The sequence below is a fragment of the Thermobia domestica genome, chromosome 11, assembly GCF_964235325.1.
Source record: "Thermobia domestica chromosome 11, izTheDome1.hap1.1, whole genome shotgun sequence".
Taxonomy (NCBI): domain Eukaryota; kingdom Metazoa; phylum Arthropoda; class Insecta; order Zygentoma; family Lepismatidae; genus Thermobia; species Thermobia domestica.
In genome coordinates, this window is record NC_137464.1 from 227496496 (window position 1) to 227523598 (window position 27103).

Here is a 27103-nt window from a genome sequence, read left to right on the forward strand (position 1 = left end):
TTTCTTTCACAGATAACGAATTTGTTGATTTTATGCACAAGGTAAGTATTCATATGCATTAAAATATAGAAGTTTTTCATCATCATAAGCCCATAATATTTGTCGACATTTAAGATGCACTTTTTTAAAATTCAAAAGCATGGTGTCTCAAAATAATTGAGTTTTATAGCCAACAAATCAAGGATGTTATAAAATAGAGGATCTGCCCATACAACAAAATCGTGAAGCCATACGTCACAGCTTCGCCACACCTACTCTGCCACTCCGAGCCACTAAGATCGCAATCCAACAATCATAGCGGAAACGAGAATAGCCAATCAGATGTGATGGCTCAGACGATGCTCGGTTGTTTTTTTGGCTTCATTGAGTTCATATGATGAAGATACGTATGGGCAGATCATCTATTTTATAACATCCTTGCAACAAGTACAATTTTATTATCATTGTAAGAGAAGTGCCCCGTGCTACTTTTGGAGTAAGAAGAGAGAAGTTTACTCGCGTTCATAAACATTTAGCATGGCTGTTCTAACAACTCTCACACTCAGATCAAGCCTTTGAAGCATTTTTGAACCTGTTTGGGCAATGCTAATGGAGTATTTCAATCTGTAATATTACAACTATGCTATTAATGTTTTTTTTTTTTTCTATTTTGTCTGACATAACATGGTGCTTCTATACTGTGTGGACGGTGAGAAAATTTAATACGGGGCCATTTCAAAAGTTCTGCACACTAAAAGACATTATGGAAGAAAATAATTTATTGTACAAAATACCTTTACAGACCTTCAATATAATCTCCATTCTTGCTTATGACAGTTTTCCAACGTTTTGGTAAGTTCTGAATTGCGGATAGGGCACCTTCATTCTTGAGCTGTCTGATCACTCGGGTCACCTCAACGGAAGTTTTGTCAATTGTGCCTAAACTTTCAAGAACTCGTTTCCAGGTTTAATCGATTGTAACTATCCTTCGTAGAAACCGATCTCCTTCTGTTCAGTAACGCTGAAGCAATTCTTCTGCGATTCTTTTGCGACATGCTGTCTGCTCTTCACTCAGGTCATGCGGAACCCATCTGGTAGCGATTTTTCTCATCTTTAGTTTTTCAGTAATGATTCTGTAAACTGAAGTGACAGACATTCTGGCCTCATATGCAACTTTCTCATATGTTTTTCGTAGATTCTCTCTCAAAATTGCATTCACAATAATCCAGAGGTCTAGTCTGTTGCAGTTGACGGTCTTCCACTCTTGGGTTGTCCGCGGCGCTTACACAACCTTCACGAAAATTAGATGACCACCGTGATACAATGCTAAGATCCATTACACTACACACAAACCAATCGCAAAGCATTGTAAGTTTCAGTTGGATTCTTACCACCTAGAGTTTCGATTTTGATATAGGAACGCTGGTCACTAGTGTAATCCGACCTGAATCGGGTTAACCTTCCATTTTAAAACTGAATTTCTCATAACATACTCACGATAACCAGCAAACACAGACCAACTGTCAAGCCCAAAACTCTGACTCACAACTGACATAAAATTAAACTTGATCACATCACTCAAACGATCACGCATGCGTTGTGTGCAAGACTTTTGAAATGGCTCGTGTATAACAGTCGAGAGGAGTAAGTTAATCGAGATTCGTACAGCATGTAATGTGACATGCCTTTCAAACACTCAGCTAAGAAAAAAACTGCACCACGCTTAAGAGTATCCCAGTAGATTGTCAGAAACCTAGAGTTACAATTTAGAAGTAGATGAAAGGGTATAGCCAGCTGAAGAAATTAAGAGCAAAGCAACACATTTTAGATAACAAATTTAACTGTGAAAAGTGTTAGTATGAATGGAATGAGTGCTTTTCTCAGTGAAATACCAAACAATGTGTAGTTAAATCTATCAGCTCAGTGAACGCAGTCCTATGACCAATTCAAAGTAAGCTGTTTTTACTAAAGTGCTATTGACATGTATTGGGTTTGTTTGATTGAAGTGTTCAACTGACGTGTGCCACTTTTGAAGATAAAAAATGAAACCTGGGCAGTCAAGGTAATCTCGGGTATAGCTACACCATTGCCACCATTCAGCTACAATTGGATTCCATAAGGAAATAGGCCTTGAGTCTGAGGTGCGAAGAAATCCTCAGCCACATGTTGTACTGCCCGACCATCAGGGAAAGTCTTCCTTGTTAAGAGGTGATTGAGATGCCGGAAGTTGTTGGGAGTCAATGGGAGATACATCACAAGAACATTTTGGAAAAGAAAGGGTTTTATATGTGAGCTCAAAGAGTCTTCACAGTAATTTGAATGATAGATCTACATAATTTAAATGCAACATGGCGATATCATATTTGTTAACAATTGCTGGATGCTTGAGAACAAGTTTGAGGTGTATTTTATGAAAATCAGCACTGCACTGTAACGATTCGCAATGATAATTTCGCCTCGACGGGATAAGGCATGATGGAACACTCCCACAATAAACCACTATATTAACAAAACAGTTTTCGTGGTGAAGGATGATTCTGTAAAACGTTTCGAATGTTAATCATGGTATAACTATTGCTCTGGCCGATTAGAAAATATTCTCCATTATTCCGTACACTAACAGAACTGGGCACCTCCAAACTGCGATTCTTGTTGACTGATGTTCATTTAGTCCATGTGTCTCTCGCGAGCATACTTTTTTACATTATCAATTGCACGAAGCCGCTAAATGAAGGTGATACGCTGTACGAACGTCTGCGACTTGGTGTTCCTGAAAAATAAATTAGAATAAGCTGTTGATCAGTGGCCGCATAAGGCCCATTTTTGAATGTCACTGACAAGAAATTTTCAAACTAAATGACACATGGTTTGTTCATTCCCCACTGCTGGCCCAAACAGATTGTTAGTGTTCCACACGGCTAGATGTACAGAAGTCCCAATTTGATTTCATAAACGAAAATAACTCGCAACTCAGTGTTCTTCATGAGGCACAACTCTGTTTAGCAATATATTGGCTCCTAACTGGTTCTTTTTTGAGCAGACAAGGTTCTTTTTTGGCCATATATTTCAACTCAATTGCATTAATATTATTGCTTTATATTTAAGTGGAATAGGATAACTTAGAAGTATAGCAACATTTTTCTTTGAAAATGTGTGAAACTGCAGTATGCAGTAAATCGTGTAGCTTATTTTAGCAGTAAAACCTGATCTGCCAAAGAATAGCCTTATCATAAAACATTGTTTTAAATTACGTAACAACATTGGGAAAGAATGCTGTTTTCGCCATCCTGCTGTCAATGTTTGTGTATCAGGAGATCAGGGTGCTTTTGCTGTGAAAGCCTTCGACAAACAATATGCTGGTTTTCTAAACACTCAAAATTAATTTCCTTTGTGATGTATGTCGCGCACATCAAAATAACTAACTTTTCAAAATCTATGACAAACTTATATTGCTTTGCCCATTTACAGAGCCACTAGGTTGCAACCATTTTTCGTTAATAAAGAAAACCAGATCAAGATCTGCAATTCCATAATATCAAATAACAGGAGGCATGTGCTGCTTGTTAGGCGTATTCTTTATGCCCTCTTTTAGTTCCTGCACACAACAAACATAATATGCACGAAAACATGTCATCTTTTACGCACGTGGTTGCGATAGCGGTTACTCCACTACCGTGATTTTTCTAACATTAAGTCAAATAACTTTTTTGATCGATAGTGGCGCGGATCTCGAACAGCCGCAGTTCAAAATTCGGACCTCTCGTAGTTAAGATCTATGGCATTCGCACTGTTTGTACTTAGATTGTATCATATGAGACCTTTTATTCACAGCGTTTGGGTTCATCAATCTCCGAAAGTACTGCCAACCCCCATTGTTGCAGCCACACTTTCACTCGATTATGTTGTTTGAAATGGACGAATCTAAACATATGTAACTTTAATACAGAATGTTTCATTGATGAAATTAAAGCGAGAGGGGAGTGCTAATTTGGAAAATGTCATCGGAAGACTACAAGAGTAACCTTAAAAAACAACAGTGAGTAGAAGTGTGTAATATTTAAATTCCATCCATATTTTGATGGTTTATCACGTAAGCAAAGGTCACAAATAAGAAAATACTTTTAAAATTTTCTTGATCTTTACCATATCCCACAGAAAAATCTAAAGGGTCGACTCGAGGGAACGGGCTGGCCAATTCGTAAGCCCATCTTACAATCCAATGATGAGAAAACATTTTGTTAAGACAGAGCATGGTGAGTCCTGTGCTGTGACAGAGCAGCCGTCATACTAGAACTACATCAGGGCTCCAGTTTGATGTCTTTTAACTTCGATGAAAGGTAATTCCTTAGTAAATCTATATACTTTCGGGAATCTAGTACGCCTTCAATGAAAAATGGACATATGATCGTTGGACCACTATATCAACACTACCTTTCCACTTGGCGCTTAAAATGGAGATTGTCGAAAGGTCAATAATCCATGTTTCGGAAGTTGACCTGCTCATGATGAGTAGATGTTGCTTCATCAGAAAATGTGCAAGACAAATCATGTGCATTCTGACATAGGGCCTGTTCACATCGTTTATTTGTAGCTCTTGGTGCAGTGGCACATCATACTGGCACAAATTGTGACGATGGGGAATACTAATGACAATTTTATGATTCAGGTTATGGCGACCAATTGCGATGAAACGAGTGCTATGTACAGACTTACCGTGACAACAGCTATGATACTAACCTCATCCACCGTATCAGTCACTGATTTGTTTCTCATACTATTACGAGATGTTACATTCCCTGTTTCGCGTAATTGGTTAAGGAGCTTCACGAATAAATCAACTTGCTTTATGTCTGTTGGAATATCTCTTGGTATACATTTTACATGACAGCAGCACGGCATTCTTCCTGCATACACCATAGAGCAACAGAAAGAAGGCTTTTCCAGCATTCATAAATACCATCTTCTTGTCCAAATCCAGCACGTCCTGCCTTGCTAAACTCTAACGACTGGTGAAAAGAACGTACTCGTGTACTACAAAACACACAGACTCGACCCTGAACTACAGCAATGGTCAGCATCATATAGTTCATGGTTCCTTTCTCGTATTTGTCCTGTTGAATCATTCTTGATTTCTTTCGCCGATATCTGTTGATATATTTTAACTAGACTTGTTCAATACCATTGACATTCTCATAGCTTGTACTTTCCTTTACATGGCATTTTCATTTTTTGAAAAAGTTACATTATTTTTACAAAGCCTATTTGACTGGTTTACAAAGCCTAATGACCAATTAGACTCGTCATTTGGTTTCGTAATAGGCTTCAATTATAGGTTGTTTTACACACTTGACCTCTATGGATACAGAGCAACGATTGTGTCTACAATTTCTGAAATATTCACAGTGCAAAATTGAGGTAAATCACTGTGTATACTAACCTTTGTGACTTGAAAAAGCCAAATCAAATGATGCATGAGAAGTCGAACAGTTCAAAGAGCTATTGATGACGTTTGCTAGAAACTAGCGGATATAAAACAGTGATCACTACATGAGTAGTGTTGTTTCCGGACAGTAAGTTCTGTTTAATTTTTCATTTCAAAAACACGCTGGACCCCAATCCATGCAAACGAAAGGCTTTTGAATTGACAGCAAGATTGCAGAAAAACTATGGCCACAGAGCTGGCAATCTCTTAGGTTAGAAATGTATTTTGTGCACACTCTATTTATATATTTAAAATGAGTTATTGTACTATGACAAAACGTCTATAATACAATTGCTTTCCTCTTTTCCTTTAGGTTACTTTTCGATTCGTATTTTCAACGCAATGGGGAAAACAATATGTTCGTTTTGAATATTTTTATACCGAGCATGGTTTATGCTTAACCATGAATATGGTCTCGCCTTCAGAATTGTTCAAAAACGACGTGTAAGTATTTCTTCTAATAACACTAGTTAACAAAGGTTTTGTTACATAAAAGGAAATACCTGTTCTTAAAGGAACTTTTTGCGCTGAATTCGAATATGCACTCGGTTTTTCTCCATCACGTACGATTTTCCCGTAACAGAGGGATTTTCGGGAAAATACCTCAAAAATTTCCCTTTTCGTATATTTTACACCCCAAGATCTTGTCCCCTCGCATATACTAACATAAAAATTATACCTAAGTATACTTTGATTCATATTTAACAAACCCTCCAAGTTTCGTAAAAATCGCTTTATTCTTTCTAGAGAAATAAATATGTTTGTATGTATACTGTGTGTACTGTTTACTGCACCTTATAGTAATGCTTTCAGATCTCTTAAGTTGAGGTAAAACGTTTTGCTTTATTACCACAAACACATATATAAAATATAATACAATATAATTTACAAGTGTGACAATTTACAATAAACAATAATACAAATGTACCAAAAGGTCATGAAAAGACAATCAAAACTATCACAATATATGAAACTTCCATTGGGTTACAAAAACGTACACTACTTCCTTCTTTTGTAAGAAATGTTGCATTCTCTAACAAGACCCCAACAATAGTCCCCCATCATTGAAGGATCCCATCGTCCCTGGTACCTTTTCTCCATTGCCATTATGTGGAATCTTTCCCCCTGTTCGTCGCTGAGAGCACCTAGGTTAGCAGGAAAGAAGCTGAGGTGGGAGTGCAAAAAGTGGATTTTTAAAGACATCCTACAACCCAACTCTTTGTATTTCTGTATCATGTTCTGTACGATTTCTGTGTAACTCTCAGCTTTGTTATTGCCCAGAAAGTTGCGCACAACACACTTAAATGCTGTCCAGGCAGCTTGCTCAGCACTGTTTAACTTGCTGTCAAAGCTATCATCAAGCATTAATTTCCTAATTTGGGGACCAATAAACACTCCCGCTGAAATCTTAGCATCACTCAGGTTAGGGAACTTATCTCGCAAATACTTGAAACCTTCACCAGATGTGTCCATGGCTTTGACAAAGTTTTTCATAAGTCCTAACTTGATATGAAGTGGCGGTAGTAATATCTTATTAGGATCTACCAAAGGAGCGTATTTGACGTTGCATTCTCCAGGTACGTAATTCACTCTAGGTTCCCATTCCTTCACTTCATAATGTTTGTCATCAGCTCGGCTATCCCATAAACATAAAAAAACATTGGTACTTCGTGTAACCGCACTGCAGTCCTAATAAAATACCAACTACCTTGAGATCACAACATATTTGCCAACAATGGTCCTTGTAATTTATAGGATTTAGCAAAGTTGACATGGTGTCATAGGATTCCTTAATCTTCACTGAGTGCGCAAGTGGTATAGAAGGTTTTTTATTTCCATTAGGTAAAAGGACAGCTTTAAGGCTGACCTTTGACGCGTCGATAAATAACCTCCATTCTTCTGGAACGTAAGGAATTCCTAGCTCCGCCATCAACCCATTTATATCCGTACATACGCACACATTATCTTGCATTGAGAAATAGCTTGAAAATTGAACATGCCTTTTCCTGTATACTGATATGTTCGTTTTTGCATCCAATAAGTTCCACTGCTGGAGCCTTGATCCTAGAAGTTCCGCCTCTTGTTTTGTCAGGTGCAAATCACGGACTAGGTCATTAAGTTCACATTGCCGGATGAAATGTGGCTCGCGAACACAGTCAGGGATGAACGTTGGATCCTTGGATGTACATGTTGATGTCGATGGTTCATCAAAGTCATGATCATCATCAGAGTCTGTATTCCATTCTTTCTTTCTTTTGCATTCCGTTACATTTGATAATAAATATTGATAACCATTTCATGAACAAAACGAAAAAAACTTGGAGAATTGTATATATATGTATTAAGATATACATATACTGTACGTTTAAAAAAAATATACGTTGAAAGTACATTCTATTTTTATAAACGTTTCTAATTTACAGAGAGCAATACAAGTGTGTTGTTGACTATTGTAAATATTCATTTTTATGTCTGTGTTTGTGGTAATAAAGCAAATCGTTTTTACCCCAACTCAGATCTGAAAGCATTACTATCAGGTGCAATAAACAGTGCACATAGTATACATACAAATATATTTATTTCTCTAGAAAGAACAAAGCGATTTTTACGAAACTTTTAGGGTTTATTAAATATAAATCAAGGTATACTTAGGTATAATTTCTATGTTACTATATGTAAGGGGTCAGGAGCTAGGGGAATAACATATCTGAAAAAGGGAAATTTTTGAGGGAATTTCCCGAAAATCCCTCTGTTACGGGAAAACTGTACGTGATGGAGAGAAACCGAGTGCATATTCGAATTCAGCGCAAAAAGTTCCTTTAAGATCAGGTGATTTTTCTCATGTAACAAACAAAAAGTTTAAATTTGTTAACTAGTGTAATATTTAATGATTTCTTCTATAATAAAATTGGCTAATTTTATGAGCGACCTTTCTTTCGTTAAATTTCTCGCCCAAGCATGTAACCAGAACAGTAAGATAATTAGGGAGCCGAGAGACAATTAGAGCATTGGCTTCGCATTCGGAAGGTCGCGGGTTCGATCCCCGCTGCCGACCATTCCGACTGAGGTTTTCCAGGATCTTCCTCAGTTCTACCAAGCAAATGCCGGGATGGTACCTACTAAACAGGCTCTGGCCGATACCTTCCCAAATCCTTTCCATTGTTATTGTTGTTGTTAAAGATCCAGTATAAAATGGCCTCTATGCTGTATCTGGCGATTGTTAAATAAATAAATAAATAAATATGGAGGAGTTAACTTGATATCACCTTATAATCTTCACTGTTTATCTTTTCAACATCTATTTATCTCAGCAAACAACGGAAAGTTTCAGTGGGTAGATCAGAGTGGTCACAGGTGACACGGATCTCCCCTGGCAACCCCTAGTTACGGGCCTGCCACATATGCGGGTCTAGTGGTTAGCGCTTACGTCTTGGATTCCGAATGTGATTCCCCATATATACACTTTTCATAAAACTTATGAGAGATTTGTGTAAGAATTTTAAGAGAAAGTGATGTAATTGTGTGTAAAAGTACAAGAGAAACTAATGTAATTGTGCGTAATAATTGAATGTGTTCTATATGAAACAATTTAAGACAAACTAACGTAATTCGGTGTAAAAGCTGGTTGTAAATCTTATTGAGATGTCGGAATGTGTTTGGCTAAGGGGTAAAAGTTCCACGAAAATGATATAAGAAACTAAAATTGGAGAGGAATTAAAGTTTAGAAATAGTTAAAGTTTAAAGTTAGGATATTTTTAGTTTTACAACTAATGCTTCAAAATTAAAAGTTGTTTACAAAACAACGAAATGTATTGAAGTGCATATTTTATAAATCCAATTGTTTTGTTTTATTATCGATTTCCTATAGGACATTCAATAACAGTTAAATGCACTTCATCTTACCAATACAAACATAATTCATTCATATATAGATATAGATATATATCGGATATTCTAAAAATGGCGCCCACGGACCTACTTCACCCACTATGGGTAATTAAAATTTCACTAATCAAACTTTCACTATGTGGCAACGTCGCAGATTAACTTTTAAAAATTAGCATTGCTCTATAAATACATCAAACAGTTACATCGATTGCTACACTAATAAGTGATGCTGGTGTCGACATCTATCGACTTTAACTGTCATCTGGAAACAATCGATACAACTTTTTAAAAATCTTCTGTATGTCTTTTTATCTCTGACGTTGCCACATAGTGCAATTCGGGTCTCCAGAGGAGGATCCGAAAGGTATGTAAATGTATATATTTTTTTGCTTTATTTTGACTTGTTAAATAGTACTCTGTGGTCCGTGGGCGCAATTTTAGAACACCCCATATATATATATATATATATATATATATATATATATATATATATATATATATATATATATATATATATATATATATATATATATATATATATATATATATCGACATGACGTCCAGCCGTCTCCCTCCCTACCTTTGCCCATTGCAATCTTTTAGAAACTAGGGGACGCCGTACATAATTTTTGGAGGTGGGCGGACGGCGTCCCCCCGCTTTCCCCCGCCTTGTAAAGATGTCCACCAAAATGTTTATATCATCCTGTGGTACCAGTTAAAAATAATAGTATTAAGAAACTAATGTTTCCATTTTCTAATCAATGTATAATAGATCAAACTAAAAATTTTGTACATATTATGAGCAAAAAATAAAAACAGGAACTTGGACAACAATAGAATTAAACAAAGCTTTAGGAAAAGGATATCAACTAATTCAAATTTCCGCGCTTCGACATTTTCCTGAGACAAGTAATGAACTTTTCTAGAATTTATATTAAAGAATTTTATGAAGATAAAGTTAGAAACATCACAATGGCAAGATGATTTTAAGAAAGATGATTGTATTAAAAATAAAAAAATATTAGATAAACCTTGATCAAGTAGTACCACAGTCAGGTAAAAGAGCATGGTCAAAGATGGGGTAAATTCTCTAAGGGGTAAATTTGTACAACGACAAAGTAGGAAACAAACCGAATATGTTACAAATGTTAATATAGAAGATGGTATGAGTTGCTTTTAGATGAAAAATTAGAAATATCTGAATATTCGTTTATTAATGAAGAAATAGTTCAAAATATATAGATCAGTATGTTTCAACATTTACAACAGCGCATTCAATATTAATACTATGACATATTGGATAAATTGGGTACAGATATAGGCTATTATGATGCTGATTCTATTGTAACCAGTGTTTCTTCCAGACATGTTTTTTTGGGGGGCACTTCTCCCCGGAGTTCCGTGAGTGCCCCCCGAAGGAGACCAAAATAATACGTATATAATATAATAATATATAGAATAGTACCAGCAGTACCCCCGAGGAATACTAAGTGGGCCCCCGGAACACTATTTCTGAAAGAACGACTGATTGTAACGCACATACTTCTCTCACCGCTTCGGACACAGTTGGAAACACTTCTGGAACGCAGTTTTTGGAATGGTGAACAACCGTGTCATCGCATTCCGCATGATGTCTTCTCTTGACTCAAATCGGGTCGCTTTTAGTAGCATTTTCAGCTTGGGAAATAACCACAAGTCACACGGAGCCATGTCGGGTGAGTAGGGAGCATGACGACACACAGGAATGTTGTGTTTGGTGATGAAAATCTAAATTAAATTTCGCGGACACTCTCATGCCCAAATTATTGTTCAAAATTGAATGTACCGATTCAATTGGGTGGTTACCGCTCGGGTTTCGCCAAGCTTTTGGTAAAACTTGATGCAATATTGCTTCTCAAGTTTGTCTGTCATTTTACAAAAAAAAAAAAAAGAAAGAAAAAAAAGAAAAGAAAAAGAAAAAATTGAAATCCTACGACCGTTTACTACACCTCTTTACTCGTTCACCCACTGTTAGCCACTCATGCTTTCTGCGGGTGGGGAAAAATCACAACTGAGAATGAGTGTCCCTGTACATCTGCACTGAAGAAAGTTCCCCGCTTTATTGGTTTACGGGAGCAAAATAAGCTTCAATACTTTTTGAACATACCTAGTATACTTTAAAATTGGGTATAGTCAGGGCCGGTCTTAAGCTGATTGGACCGATTGCTCCTAATCGGACCCCGCGCCTAAGGGGCCCTGCGCCAGTACCGTCTACTCTACTGTCCAGTCTCCAGTCTAATCTACTCTACAGTGCCGTTTTAACTGAATATTAGGCCCCAGAGCAAACAAGTGTGTTGTGATCAATACGACTAAATTTTGCTTCTAATACATCGCGGGGCCCCTAACCAAGTGGCTATGGAACCGCTAATGTGGCTCTAGTACTCTCGGTTGTCAAGTAGACACAACAACATATTGTAATACAGGCACATCTATTGATTCCACAAGGGAGAATATGGCCTCTTCCTAACAAGTAAATGAATAGTTTGTTTTAAGTTTCTGGGTATAAGTAAATATTTTCTGAATTTAATGCTGCAGTAGTTTCTTTATTTTTTACGTTTACAACTTCCATTGTAAAATTAGGTATTATGTCCAGGGAGTATTCTGCACACCCCTAAAACTCCCCCAAATTTCCTAACACATATCCCTGTTCGTAAAAAGTATTATTTTCTTTCTGTAAAGATGTGTATCTGGGTGCATATCCTCTTTTATTTTGAATACCCTACTAAGTAAAAGTTTCTGACGTTCTTTCTGATTATGTCATGTGATACTACCGTGAATACTGAGATGGTATCAAATAAATCAGTCTCAGTGCAACTTCTTTGCATATCCTTTCTCTTATTATAGCTATATTAAAAATACAAAACCAGAGGACGAACTTTACCTTCTCCTGCGAAAAATACCGTGGATGTTTTTTCTTCTTTTTTTGAAAAAAAAATAGCAAGTTAGGAAAACGGAATGTATACTAGTGCGTACTGAATAGCTGGCTGCTTATGAAGGTTTTTCTTCTAACTCAAACAATCAAATGGAAAATATGTTATCCATCTTCCATCAGTTCCTTAAGGTTTGTGATCGTCTCATCACCATTTCATTTTGTCTGCAGTCGATAACGATTTCAAGCTGATTATAACTTTCGTAGGTAGCTACCTACGATGTTCTCACTAGCGTACATTAGACTTTCTTGACTTGAATTCTCTTCAAAAAGATACAGCTGTTTAAAAAATATTTGAACTGGCGAATCACCAGAACATTTTGCAAATGGAATGAGGTATATATATGTTGGTTCTACAAACCTTGATGCAAGTTAGTTGTAAATCTTGGGTCCCGCACAACCTAAGGCCGGCCCTGAGTATAGTTAAAACATTACAACCTTCCTGCAGATTAATAGCTAGCGCGTACACCCTTAGTTGTCCCAGTTTGATTCCTAGTGAAAGAGCATTGAAATTTCAACGATTGCGGTCGCTTGAATTTCACGAAAATCCTCGACTCATATAGCCTAGGTGCTAAAATTCAATAAACAAACATGGAGTTATTTATAAGCGAACTCAGTCATATAGATGACTTAGAAATAAGCTTACACGTGAAAACTTATCTCAATTGGTGTTAACAAACAAAAAAGAACGTTTATCGTTGTAGTCGTTTCTTTATGTATAAGTCCATATACACTCTCAGTGTTTTACAGCGTAGTTCGAAAGCTAAATTTAGTTAAAATGTAATAAAAACTAAGTTTCAAACATACTTATAATACTTTAAAATGATTGTCTTAAGACAGGTCTGCTTTCAACAATCATTATGTTTTTATTAAGAAAAGTTAAATGTAACATCAGGGCCGTCGCGTGGGCGGGCGATCGGGACGATTGCCCCGGGCGCCGTGACCAAGGGGGGCGTCGGGACGACAAATCAACAATATTTAAGGAATTCATATTATGTTTGTAAATGATTTTTTTTTAAAAATTAATGTTAATTCAGATATTTTAACAATGATCAGGCCACTCTAAGTAAAATTTCCGGTAATGTAAAACATCGTCTAGGATTATTCAACGGGAACTCTCTCCAGCTCTCTGTGAGAAGAGATTTTATCTCGAAAAACTGACCAAGACCTGCTATTACTTACTTCTTATCCGTATGACAGTTTGGTAGAAACTGAAGAAACTTCAATAACATTTATTTATTGTTATTTAGTCCAAGAAACGCTGCAATAGCAGAATAAATATATTTTCAAAATTCTGTACTAACCTCATACAACAACTTTGTTTATTAACTATCAGGGATGTAGCCATGAAGGGAGTCCCCTCACTAAAATGGAAAAAAGAAATCTTAATAAAATTCAAATATAGGATATCCTATATTGGTTTAAATTGAAAACAGTTTTTAAAAAGACACAAGTTTAAAAGGCAATTTTAAGGCTTAAGTTTTACAAAAAGTTTCGAAGGCTACTGCCGAACCTCGTGTGCTCGGAGGGGTGTATTCCCAGACAACCTTTCCCGGTGTCCCCGAATCGAAATCCTAGCTGGTTCCTTGTCAATTATTACAATGCCAACAACACAAATCGTTGTCGTGTTCAACAAACATCTATTTTTTAAAAATAATTTTCTATTTTTTATATTTATATAAGAATGCCTGTCCCATTGACATTTTAGTAACCTAAAGCTGGTAAAGATGTATTTACGCTCAATAATGGCCCAGGAAGTATTTAATTCATTGCCCATAGTAGCTGTTGAAAATGAAGAAGCCAGAAAGTTAGATTTCAAAGAGATATTGTCCATATTTGATCACGGAAAAGTCAGGAGAATGCCATTTAGTATTTTGAATAAAGTATGTATATGTCATTATGCTCACTGTCATTGTGTTATTATTATATGTCAATAAACTTTACACTACATGTTTTGGAACAAACGTATCATTAACATCGTCTTGCAGAATACACATTTACAAATCGTACGTATTGATTTTGAACATAAATTATAATTGTAGGATTGAATTAAAGCAAATGCAAATAATTACAAACGTCACCTGAAAAAAGTTACTTTAGTATTCCAATGTCATGACAAATTTACTGAAAATTTTGTGTTAAACGCAAGGAAAGAAAAGTTTTTTTAAATCAAAAGTCAGAAAATCACAAAGTTTTTCTTATCACTTACATGCTGGGCTTTGATATTTGTATTGTTATTTGTCTATTTTATGCTATTACTATGATGACATGTATCAAGTTTAAAATAAACAAGAATAGCACTCGATTTCAATAATTCAAAATTAAGTTTTTATTAACTTTTATGTTTTAACTACAAAAGTCATTCACTTTAATAAATTGACATAACAACAAGTTATTTTATCGTACATTCCATATTTAAATCTAGGAGTGCAGAATAAACTCTGACTGTTTTTCGTAACACATTGGGCGGGGGGGGGGAAGCACCTGGGAATTCTCGCCCCGGGCGCTTACAACCCACGCGACGACCCTGTGTAACATTATCTTCAAAAACGTCGGGTTCAAAAATTACGTTGCCACGAGGTTCGTAAAAATTTATTTCGTGTCGAATTTAAAATGTACCTCTTGTCTCGTATTCGCGGAAAGAATCAAGACGAGAAAGTAATTTCTCGTCTCGTGTACAAGACTAACTCATCCAAATTTTAGATCTCAAACACTGTTTTAGTTATACATGATTGATAGTATAAAACTATAAATTGATACAGTGGTTGTAACAACACTCTGAAGAACGTTTATCAACGTTTAAAGATACGCATGTCATTACACAATTTACACCAATAATATAAAAGGGTTTAAAATTTTTATATCAAACCCTTCGTAAACCCCTTGTAACACGACAGGGTTCTAATAGGTTCTAAATGAAATAGGCAGAGTTCAAAAAGTATCGAATCTTATTTTTTCCCGCGTAAATCAATGAGGCGCGGGACACTTTCTTAAGTGTAGATGTAGAGGGAACACTCATGCGCAGTAGTGAATTTTCCCGCCCTCAGAAAGCATCAGTAACTGACAGTCGGCCAACGAGTGAAGACGTGTAGTGAAGATCGTCACATTTCAGTTCTTTTTTTTTTTTAATGACAGAAAAACTTGAGCAGAAATGTTGCATCAAATTTTTGCCAAAAACTTGGCGATACTCAAGCGTAAACCATTCAAACGGATCAGTACATTCAATTTTAAACGAGAATTTGGGCATAAGAAGAGTGTCCGCGAAATTTGATGCAGGCTTTCATCGTCAAATACAACATTCCCGTGTGTCGTCTGGCTTCCTACTCCCTTCGACATGGCTCCGTGTGACTTCTGGTTATTTCCCAAGCTGAAAATGCCACAAAGGGACCTGGGAGAAGTTTTCGCATTACCAAGAAGACTACTTTGAAGGAGATAGTATTTCGGATTTCCAAATCAATAAATGAAATATACCTCACATATCTGCAAAATGAGACGAAAACTCTTGTGAATTTGAAGAGAAAATCTTTTAAAAACTCGAAACGAGATGAGACGAAACTTTTATGGAATTTAGGAGTCGACAAAACATCATTTCTCGTACTGTCTTGTGAGCAACATTAGAGAGATAATTTCCTCTATTTGCCCCTACTACGAATGTCTATGTTAATCAGTAGAGATCTAATTTTATTTTTTTACCTTTATAGTCAGTTTCAAAGTCTATCATGGCACCATTTAAAAGGCTGGGATCCTGAAGAAGGCTATGACCCATCTTCTGCTTTAAATGATGTTTATCCTAAAAGAGTCTGGGAATCTGGTTATTCGGCTGGATTAGAATTTCTTCTAGACTTTTGGCCAAAAACTTTGGATACAATGTGCTCTGAACTAAAGTATGGTTTTAAGGTAAAGTATGTACAATGACTCAATTATTTGATCAAAATAAGTTTAATTCTTATGTGGAGTCTTGTCTTTTCTCTTGTCCCATGACATAACGAATGAATTTTTGACAAAATTGAGTTTGAGTGATCAGTGACGATGGCAGCTTTAGTTCCTTTTGGGACGAAGAAGTAAATGAGTATAGATGTTTTGGAAGCAGTTATTTTTGAGTTATTATTATTATTATTATTATTATTATTATTATTATTATTATTATTATTATAGGATGAATTTTATTAAAAAATTCGAGCCTGGTAATGTTTCTTGCACGTTTCTCAATCTCCAGGTTCCTCTTTTAACCAACCCCCAATACTTTCTTCTATCGATCAGTTGTGTTCTTCTCCATATTCTTCGATTTTCTCCATCTTTCCCTCTATAGCGCTATAATGAAGATAATTTATTCGCAAGATGTGTCTAATCCAATTAGCCTTCCTACGAAGGATGCTTACTCAAAGTGTCATGTTTTATCTTACCCGTTTAAAAACATCTTTGATTGTTAATCTCTCTGTCCATCTTTATCTTCCACATCTTTCTGCAACACCACAGTTCGAAGCTCTCTTAATATTTTTTCTCTAACTTCCATAATCTTTAAGTTTCCGAACCATTCAGTCCAATACTTCATATATTGCAGTTGACCAGGTTCTTCCTTAGTCTAATATTATACCTGCTAGTAGGCAAGTATGATTCGCTAACAGTATGATTCTTACTTCTCTCTATGATCGATTTTATTTATTTCGTGATGACTTTTACGCAGTAAGATATAATGTAGTTAAGAACCTCCCTTACTAAAAATATACAAAATTTACTATATTTCTTTCGCTTGTTTTTCATAAGTGAAAGGAGATAATGAAATGCAACTTACCACAATCATAGATAATATCATTCTACAACAGAAAATATGAACCTGAAGAGTTTTCAGTGCTGATATCCATAGAAACTACAGTGTTACCAAAATAACAATGCCCCTGAAATCTAAGTTAAGGCAGTGACTATAGAAACGATCTCAACTACATTTGGTTAAATATAATGTTGCCTTGGTTTCCTGTGAAGTACTTTTTAAATAATAATTGTATTTAGTTTGTAATAAACAAATTAGGTTGTGGCGGTATTTTGATTATTACACACTGATGCATTCTGCTACTTTACTATTAAAATGTAGGCGGGTGGGTGAGTGATAATGCAGTGTATTTGTTTCGGTACATATTTTGACTTCAGTGGTTAGGAACATTACCGTCATAATAGGCTTGCACTATTGTTTACTTTACGGGTTTCCCAGCTACATCCAGCCCGGATCCATCATGCAATAGTACCGTCTTTATTGCATACCGGACCCGCGCACAGATACACCTAGTGGCACCCACAAAGTTAACCTGTCACAACTATCACTTCCAACCTACTTAACCCAGAATTCGGAGACCAGGTTGTGCTTGTGTATTCCAGTGTAAGGGCACAATATTAAGCTGTATTTACAAAGTTAACACTACGTATTTAATTACAGTTATGAACGGAACTTGGAGTGATTAGTTTACTTAAAACGCTTAATTTTCATGAATACAGGAAATCAAAGAAAACACAAAGATATCATGCATATCTAGAAATTTATATATATAATTTAATTAGACATCGTTAAACACTTGTAGTAATTATTTGTATTCTAATCGTACGATTTTATCTTTAACTAAGGCCCTATATGATTCACGATTTACGTTCACGTAAGCATCTTCTTAGAGGGAAAACCCCTTAAGTTCTGACTTATCTGTATAAGAAAGTGTGTTCCGTCCTCTTCTCACCAGGTCGCATCGTTCCAAATATTTTCTCTTCTTTAAAGCGTTTCTCTTAAAATATAATTTTCTTATTTAAACTTATTAGTAGTTTTCTTATTCACAAATTTCGTGATTCAAGGTACTAAATAATTTCCGAAGTTGTCCATTCTACATCCTCTTGTCTAATGAATGCACTGTTGCCAGTCCCCTCTCACAAAGGTGTTCCAACCACCAACACAACACAATGGATAACGTAATCGTTAAAAATAACCATGAAGCACTGTGGTTAAGAATGCAGAGGGAGTAAAATTTATAACCATATTTGTAGAAGCGAAAGGATTTTCAGCGTCGCGAAGACGCACACATACATATACGCTTTTGTCTGTTTGCGAAGAGAAATTTCTCAGAGCTGCCTTTGTACGAGGTTTACTTAGAAAGTTAAAATACTTTTAACTAATAATAAATGAGTTATCCTTTAATGTTATATAGGCACTCGACAAGACGTTTGTTTTGAAGGAACTGAAAAATAAACAGAACCCAGCACCACTGTTCACTTCACTGCACTAGTGTATGAGATAATTCTTCAAAATCATTTATTCATTGGTTTTCAAAGGGTTAATCCCTAGTCTTCTACTTTGGGTAACGTATACAAGGTTTTTAAAGTTCACTCGGAAAAACGATTAAAAACGTAAGGGCCATTTTAGAACGATTTTCGGAACTTAAGAGGACCATAAACTCTCAATGTTTCTTTTTTCTAATAATGGTACACATATTAATATTCACTAATAGTTTCATTCACATTATTTCCTACACTGCATGATATCATAAATTTAATTTACTGTTACTTTTGTTTAATTCTATTCAATAATATTTAGTATTATTTAACATTATGTATTATTATTTAGTATGCACTAGCTCAAACACTTAAAATAATTATTAATGCATTACAAGATACTTAACACTATTACATAACACAATTACTTATATAACATCTAACTCGATTGTAATTATTATTTTTTTCATTACACAATGAATAATGCTTTTCTATGATATTCATGAAACGAGGTTATTTCAATAAACCATTTGAAACAATAAAATTTGCATAACTACATGTATATATTTCACTATTTCGTAACTGAACGAAACTTTTATCAATGAAACAGTATCATATTTCAAAATATTCACAATTAAAATTTAATGAACATAAAAATCAATAGCATGGTACTAATACAACACGAAAATATAACATACAAATCAAATTGCAATAAAAAGACAAGTAAATATTTTAAAAATATTAAATGCATCATCACACTTACAACTATAACAACACTAATTAATTGTAATACTCTACATTTATTACATTCCGGTTAGACATTAATCAGGAATGGACCGAGCAGTGGATGGTTTGTCGGACGATTACACTTTTATAGTGCCTGCCCTCCTAAATTTGGAAGATACCACCCACATTATTGTTATAGTTATCTGTTTCCCGTCCCCGAGATGAGGTATAGAGATAGAATAAAAGGTTAATATTAAAAAGAATATAGAAGGGTATAATATGAAAATAGCCTACTCCGGGCTTTAAACAAATATAAAATTTCCCAAGATGGGAGGGAACCTCATCTCATGCCTTGGCAAACCACTTGGCATATTATTCCTTATTCAATAAGAGGCTTCGGCCGTCCGGAGGTTACATAGTAGGTCACGGACGCCTACTAACGCCAAAACGATATATAAATATATCGAAGTGTATATACTTTTTTATATATATATCCCAACTTACTAAGTTTAGGATTTACAAGATAGTTTAGTGTAAATGACAAAGCATAACTGGAACAATTAAGTTCATCTGTTAAATATTGCAAATATTTATCACATTCTATCAATCTTTTCACTAACTTTTCGATGTTTTCGTTTAGACTCTTGCTACGATTAAATATAGATAAATCTACTTTCACATCACTAAAATTCACATGAATTGTTGTTTCAGGTTCACACGAATCTACATTTAGACAATTTGGAGTTATTGACTCTAATTCTTTTTCATGTACGTGTTTTTTTGGCAAGTTCTAACCAAAGTTGTGTAGTTTTTGGAGTTGGTTTCCAAACTTTCATACGATCTATTGAATGAGTTCCTAATGATTACCCAGTAAGTGGGTTCAGCAGTTGAAACACCTTATCTGTAACCTTTTGTTTACAAAGTAAAGGCCCCTTGTACAGATGAAAAATTTTTCTAATTTTCCTATCTACGGCTGAACTAAGATGACTTTGAAGCAAAGAAACAAATCATTTTCTTTTATTACACATTTACCTTCTTGTGTTTTATTATATTTTTCATTTCTTTTTCTAATGTTTTCTTTTCTACGAAAATCGGCCATTATAAATCGATTTTCCCAATTTTGAGGTTCATTTTCATCATTCATCATTTATAACTATTCCGAAATGCCGAAATACAGAATATTGCGGTTTTACATTGAGATGAAGACTTGCTGGACTTACTCCTAAACTGCTACATACAGAATAGTTTAGTAAAAATAACAATTTGGGGAATATACTTCTCCCATGTTACATGGTTATCATTGCACAACAATTTAAACAAACAATTAGTTTCTCCATTAATTCTCTCCACAACAGAACTCTTTGGATGATACGAACTAACATAATGGATTTTAATCCCATATTCTTTTATTTTTGCTTGAACTTACTAGAAACAAAACAACTACCATTATCCACTAAGACAGACAACGGAACACCCAAAAGTGGAAAATAATATTGTTCTAGACATTTTAAAACGCATCTCGCGGTTGCATTTCTCAAAGGAAACATTACATAATATCTACTAAAAACATCTAATACTGACAAAGCAAACTTGTTTCCATTCTGAGAAGCTGGATACGGCCCTAAAATATCAATAGAAAGCATATCTTGTATGTTCTTTACGGCTACACTCTGCAAAGGTTTGGCCGGAGGAGATGTTTCAGCTTTTATCAATTTACAATCCCTACAGTCGCTTATGAAATCAACAACATCTCTTCTTAATGACTTCCAGCAACACACTTCTTTAATAGATGCAATTGTTTTTTCAGCACCAAAATGACCTTGTTCATGAAAGCACTTAACAATTTCGGGAACCATGGAAGGAGGTATACAAATTTTCCAAGAGTCTGGAAAATGATAATTTCTATTCAACAAAACATCAGTACCTGTAAAAACTTCCAATGGTTCTAATTTTCACTTTTACATACGGGTCATTGGGATTACACAAAAACTAAATTGTTTTTATACTCTGAACATTCTTGTTGTTTGATTTTCAATTCTTCGACAGTAAGATTTCCGAAACATGACGGCAAATCCTCAAATTTATTAATTTCATGTTGTTCAACTTTTGTTTGTAATATTACCCGTGAGAGAGCACCACTCGCCTGATTATCTTTAACCTTGATATAAATTATTTCTACCTCGAATCCTTGAATTTCAATACTCCATCTCGCTAAACGTGAATTCCAATTTCTTATGCTATGGAAGTATACTAAAGAATGGTGATCGGTGTAGATTTTTATATGTCTACCATACAACAATTGACCCCATTTCTTTAAAGCGACAACAATTGATAAAGCCTCTTTTTCGGTCTTTGTGTAATTCTTTTCGGCTTGTTTTAAAGTTCTACTATGAAACCCAAGAATATGGCGTTCGCCATTAATTTCCTGAAACAAAATATTCCCTAAAGCCACTGAACTACAATCTGTGATGATACAAAAATCATGATCTAAATAAGGATGAGTTAACAATACTTCTTGATCTAAATCATGTTTCAACTGTTGAAAACTAATTTCACACTCATCATCCCATATCCATTTTTTTCTTTCTCAAAAGAGCAAACAAAGGTTCAACTTTATGTGCAAAGTTACTAACAAATTTTGAACACCATTGAACCAAATCAAGTACTCGTAGTAATTCTTTCAAATTTCTAGGTCGTGGAAGATCTTTTATACATTGTACGTACGATGAATCTTTTCTTATGTCTTGAGAATTTACATTAAAACCCAAAAAATTAAATTTTGTGTTACAAAATTGACATTTTTCAAGATTCAACGTTATTCCTGCTTCATGTCCTTTATTAAATATTTCATCTAACAAAAAAATTGTTCTTCGAAACACATTGTTGGTACTGAGACGTCACCAACATAACAGACCAGTTGATCATACAATCCGGAACCTAACACTGTTTGTAAACAACTCATAAAAGCTACAGACCCATTTAAGTATCCAAAAGGAACACGTGTAAATTGATACATTTTGCCGTTCCAGTAAAAGGCTGTGTAAGGTCTACATTTATCACACAAACTGACTTGCAAGTAGGATTCAACAAAACCAAGCCAACTAACAAATTGAACACCTTGAAATTTTAACAATAAGTCATCAATTTTGTTTACTTTTAACTGTATAAGTTTTACATGCTTATTCAAAGAGGACAAATCGACTACGGTACGTAGTTTTGATGTATTCTTTTTTGCTACACATAACAACGGATGAGCGTGAATAGACACGCACTCTTCCACAACTCCGTTTTCAAGCCATTCTTTTATTTGTTTTTCTATATTATCTTTAAATTTAAATGGTAAGGGATATTGTCTCTTAACAATAGGTTTGTCAGTGTCAACTTTAATAGTGTATTTCGCAACGATTACATTTACCTGGCACATCACGGAACACACATCTATGTTTAATTAACAAATTACAAAGTTGTTGTTTCTGTTGGTCATCGAGATCAACAATTTCATTTACTTTTTCTTTACTGTCACATACAGAAGAAAAATGTTCAGTTTCTGGACTATTATTTTCTACTACAATTCCTGGACAGGTTTGATTTAGAAAATTGATTTTGTACATACCATGAGTTTCTTTTATTTTATTTTCAATACCGCTAATCTGTTTTACATACAACTCATACAAAAATTTTGATTCCTGTACTAAATCGAAATTTAACTGTTTCAAAGATTCATTATTTACAACTGGATTTTGGTATATTTCACGTAAATGCTCATATATTTTCTTTCATTAATTTCGTTTAACCATTCAGTCATACATTTTAGTTTTTCCTTAAGCAAATTCTTTATTACGGGACATTTACTTTCTAAAGGGTGGCTATCATCTTCAGATTCACTTTCACAAGAAATTTCTGAATCATCAAAATTAGTGACTTTTACATTGTTTACTAACTCAAACTCCTGACCTTCTTTTGCCTTGTCAAAATTTTAACTTGGTTACTATTCCCGGAAGAGAGCGAATTACAATCGACTCTGACAATTCCCTTTTTCATAGGTATCGTAACGACATTCTAGCCGTGGCCTAACAAAACGATTTTCTCAGCAAAATCTATCTTTGCATTTGCTTAGGTAAGAAAATCTCGGCCTAACAAACAAGAACAATTTAAATCATTTACAACCAGAAATCTCACGTCATACATCAAAGGCCCTATTTCTAAAAAGAGGATAACTTCAACTTTTACTGATTTCATTCTTTTACGAGAATAATCAACAAGAACAATACGGGAAGAGGTTTTTAATTGAGCATTAGAAACAATGGCAGAAATAGATTTCCGCAATTTAAAGCTAAGCAGGCTAGCAGATGCTTCAGAGTCGCACAAAGCGTAAAATTCTTCATAAAATATTTTTACCTTTATTTCTGCAGTAGCCTGTGATGAAACGATTTGTTTACAATTTCTATTACTTTCCCCTTCATCTTCGGTTCATTACTGTCCCATTGTACAACATTTAAAAGTTTCCTTTCAATAGTAACATACACAGTATGACAGCCATTAGTGAGTGCATTTACGTTATTACCAGAACTTTCACTGACTTCCCTGTGATGAGCACCCTCCACACAGGGAGAATTTAGTTTGGGTGCGGAAAACGAACTTGTCCGTTTCAATTAAAAGGAATAGAATTTACAAATGGAAGTCTTGGAGACCTAAAATTTCCTTGATTTACAAAATTCGGAAAACCAGGTGAATTTCCAGGCATTTGTCCATTAGGAGAATGCATTCTAACATTACCATTCGTATTTACAGATTGATTATTTCCATTTGAGGACTAATAAAACTGATTACCAACTGGGAAATTCACTCTAGGTGGGATTTCCTGACTACTACTGCAAGAATGCGCATCAGAATGCATTTCATCGTTATTGTTATTATAGTTGTTGCGTTTGTTTTTCTTAAATCCACGTCTACGCTTGTTATTTTTATTTTGCTGAGTATTTTCGTATGAAAATTTATTACCGTTTCCATTATTCTTACGTTTCTTTTGATTATCATTCAAATTACTATTAGTGGATGTCACATGGTTAATTTTCGCGAACTTATAGTTAGATCCCCCTATAGTATCAGATCTAGGAATGGCTTCCAGTTCCTGATTAACTTGTAACACGGTCGACAAAGTTAAAGTGGTAAGAGTACTGAGTTGACGTCTGAAATAAGGTGGAATTAAATTCAGCACCATACTGATGGCAAGTGGTTCTCTAATATCAGGATTGATTTCCTGTATTTTATTGCATCTATAGGAGACAAAATTGTACACACTTCCATCTGTTTTCGGATCATACGGTATATTTTGAAGCACCATTAACTTACTTGCTTACTTGTTCATTCTCATATTCAGCCTTAAATTTCTTCTTGAACTTTTTGAACGTATCGAAATAGGAACAATTGTTAATATATCAATTGTACGCGGATCCCATAAGTAAAACCTTTATAATGTCTAAGTATTGACTACTTGGAATATTCATAATTGAAGCCTGATCCTTGAACTTTTTCAAAAATGCAGTCGCGGTAAGTTCGTTCTCATGACCTGAAAACTTTTCAAATCCTTCTAAATCTCTAAGATTCACAGAAACGTTCCTATCTAATTCTATTTTTTTCGACGGTTTTCGAAAGAACGTGATTTACCTTCCTCATTAGAACTACTAGATTCAAGAGTACTACTACCAGAATCTGAATGCGCTGAAGTACCTCTCCACGTATATTTGTCAATGTGATCGTCTATTCTTTCTTTTTTAACTCGAACATTCGGAAAAACGTAATTAGAATGTGGGAAGTTTTTATCTGACTGTCTACAAGAGATTATTTTATTTGTTCTACATCATTAACAATAGCCTCAACTCTGCTACTAATATCAGCCTGTGTTTCTTCCACCTTTTTTTGCGATATTACAGTAGTTTCATGCAGTAATACTAGATTCAACTACCTCCTGAAGTTTTGACATCCAATTTTCACATTTGTCCGTCTTTCCTACTAATTCACTATGTACACGATCTACCTGATTTTCTAAAGATTCTAGTTGACCATTCAATGTACTTATTTTGATCTCACACTTATTTTGTCATTGATTAAGCGCAATTAAAGTCATCGAAAGCATTCATACAGTTTGAAAACTCTTCGTTTTGCTTTTTCGTGACTTTCTTATTAACAGAAATGAAACCGACTTCATTTTCTTCTGTAATTCTATCTAACCTATCGTGTAATTCCGCGTTTGATTTTTCAAAATTTTGATCTACATTCACTGACAATTCTCTAATTGCCTGAAGCAATGTTTGTAAATTGAGATTTTCACTATCAGACATGTTGACAATTTAAATACAGACAATTATGGAAAAATAATACTAATAATTAAAATACCATTAGTGCATACTAAATCAACTCAATATTTACCCCACACGAAGCTACACATAAACACAATATATGTAACAAAAGGTTACATCAGTTCCCTGTTTGGCCGCAATTTTGTGGCGGTATTTTGATTATTACACATTGATGCATTCCGCTACTTTACTATTAAAATGTAGGCGGGTGGGTGAGTGATAATGCAGTGTATTTGTTTCGGTACATATTTTGACTTCAGTGGTTAGGAACATTACCGTCATAATAGGCTTGCACTATTGTTTACTTTACGGGTTTCCCAGCTACATCCAGCCCGGATCCATCATGCAATAGTACCGTCTTTATTGCATACCGGACCCGCGCACAGATACACCTAGTGGCACCCACAAAGTTAACCTGTCACAACTATCACTTCCAACCTACTTAACCCAGAATTCGGAGACTAGGTTGTGCTTGTGTATTCCAGTGTAAGGGCACAATATTAAGCTGTATTTACAAAGTTAACACTACGTATTTAATTACAGTTATGAACGGAACTTGGAGTGATTAGTTTACTTAAAACGCTTAATTTTCATGAATACAGGAAATCAAAGAAAACACAAAGATATCATGCATATCTAGAAATTTATATATATAATTTAATTAGACATCGTTAAACACTTGTAGTAATTATTTGTATTCTAATCGTACGATTTTATCTTTAACTAAGGCCCTATATGATTCACGATTTACGTTCACGTAAGCATCTTCTTAGAGGGAAAACCCCTTAAGTTCTGACTTATCTGTATAAGAAAGTGTGTTCCGTCCTCTTCTCACCAGGTCGCATCGTTCCAAATATTTTCTCTTCTTTAAAGCGTTTCTCTTAAAATATAATTTTCTTATTTAAACTTATTAGTAGTTTTCTTATTCACAAATTTCGTGATTCAAGGTACTAAATAATTTCCGAAGTTGTCCATTCTACATCCTCTTGTCTAATGAATGCACTGTTGCCAGTCCCCTCTCACAAAGGTGTTCCAACCACCAACACAACACAATGGATAACGTAATCGTTAAAAATAACCATGAAGCACTGTGGTTAAGAATGCAGAGGGAGTAAAATTTATAACCATATTTGTAGAAGCGAAAGGATTTTCAGCGTCGCGAAGACGCACACATACATATACGCTTTTGTCTGTTTGCGAAGAGAAATTTCTCAGAGCTGCCTTTGTACGAGGTTAACTTAGAAAGTTAAAATACTTTTAACTAATAATAAATGAGTTATCCTTTAATGTTATAAGATTTAACACTCAGTTATTAAAACTAAACAATAATGTTATTTAAATGTAGCTCACAGGAAAGCAAAAGAACATTATACGTAACCAAATGCAGTTGAGAGCGTTCCTCTAGTTGCTGCCTTAACTTAGATTTTAGAGGCGTTGTTATTCTGGCAACACTGA

General features: G+C 34.9%; 1 protein-coding gene across 1 annotated transcript in view; it reads left to right on the forward strand.

Annotated features, from left to right (window-relative positions):
- LOC145665481 (uncharacterized) overlaps nucleotides 1–27103 on the forward strand; it is a 72788-nt gene that overhangs the window by 18100 nt on the left and 27585 nt on the right. Inside the window, exon 3 of the mRNA XM_081732791.1 lies at nucleotides 16019–16214. Within this exon, the coding sequence (XP_081588917.1) occupies nucleotides 16019–16214 (196 nt within the window). The remainder of the gene's footprint in view (nucleotides 1–16018; nucleotides 16215–27103) is intronic.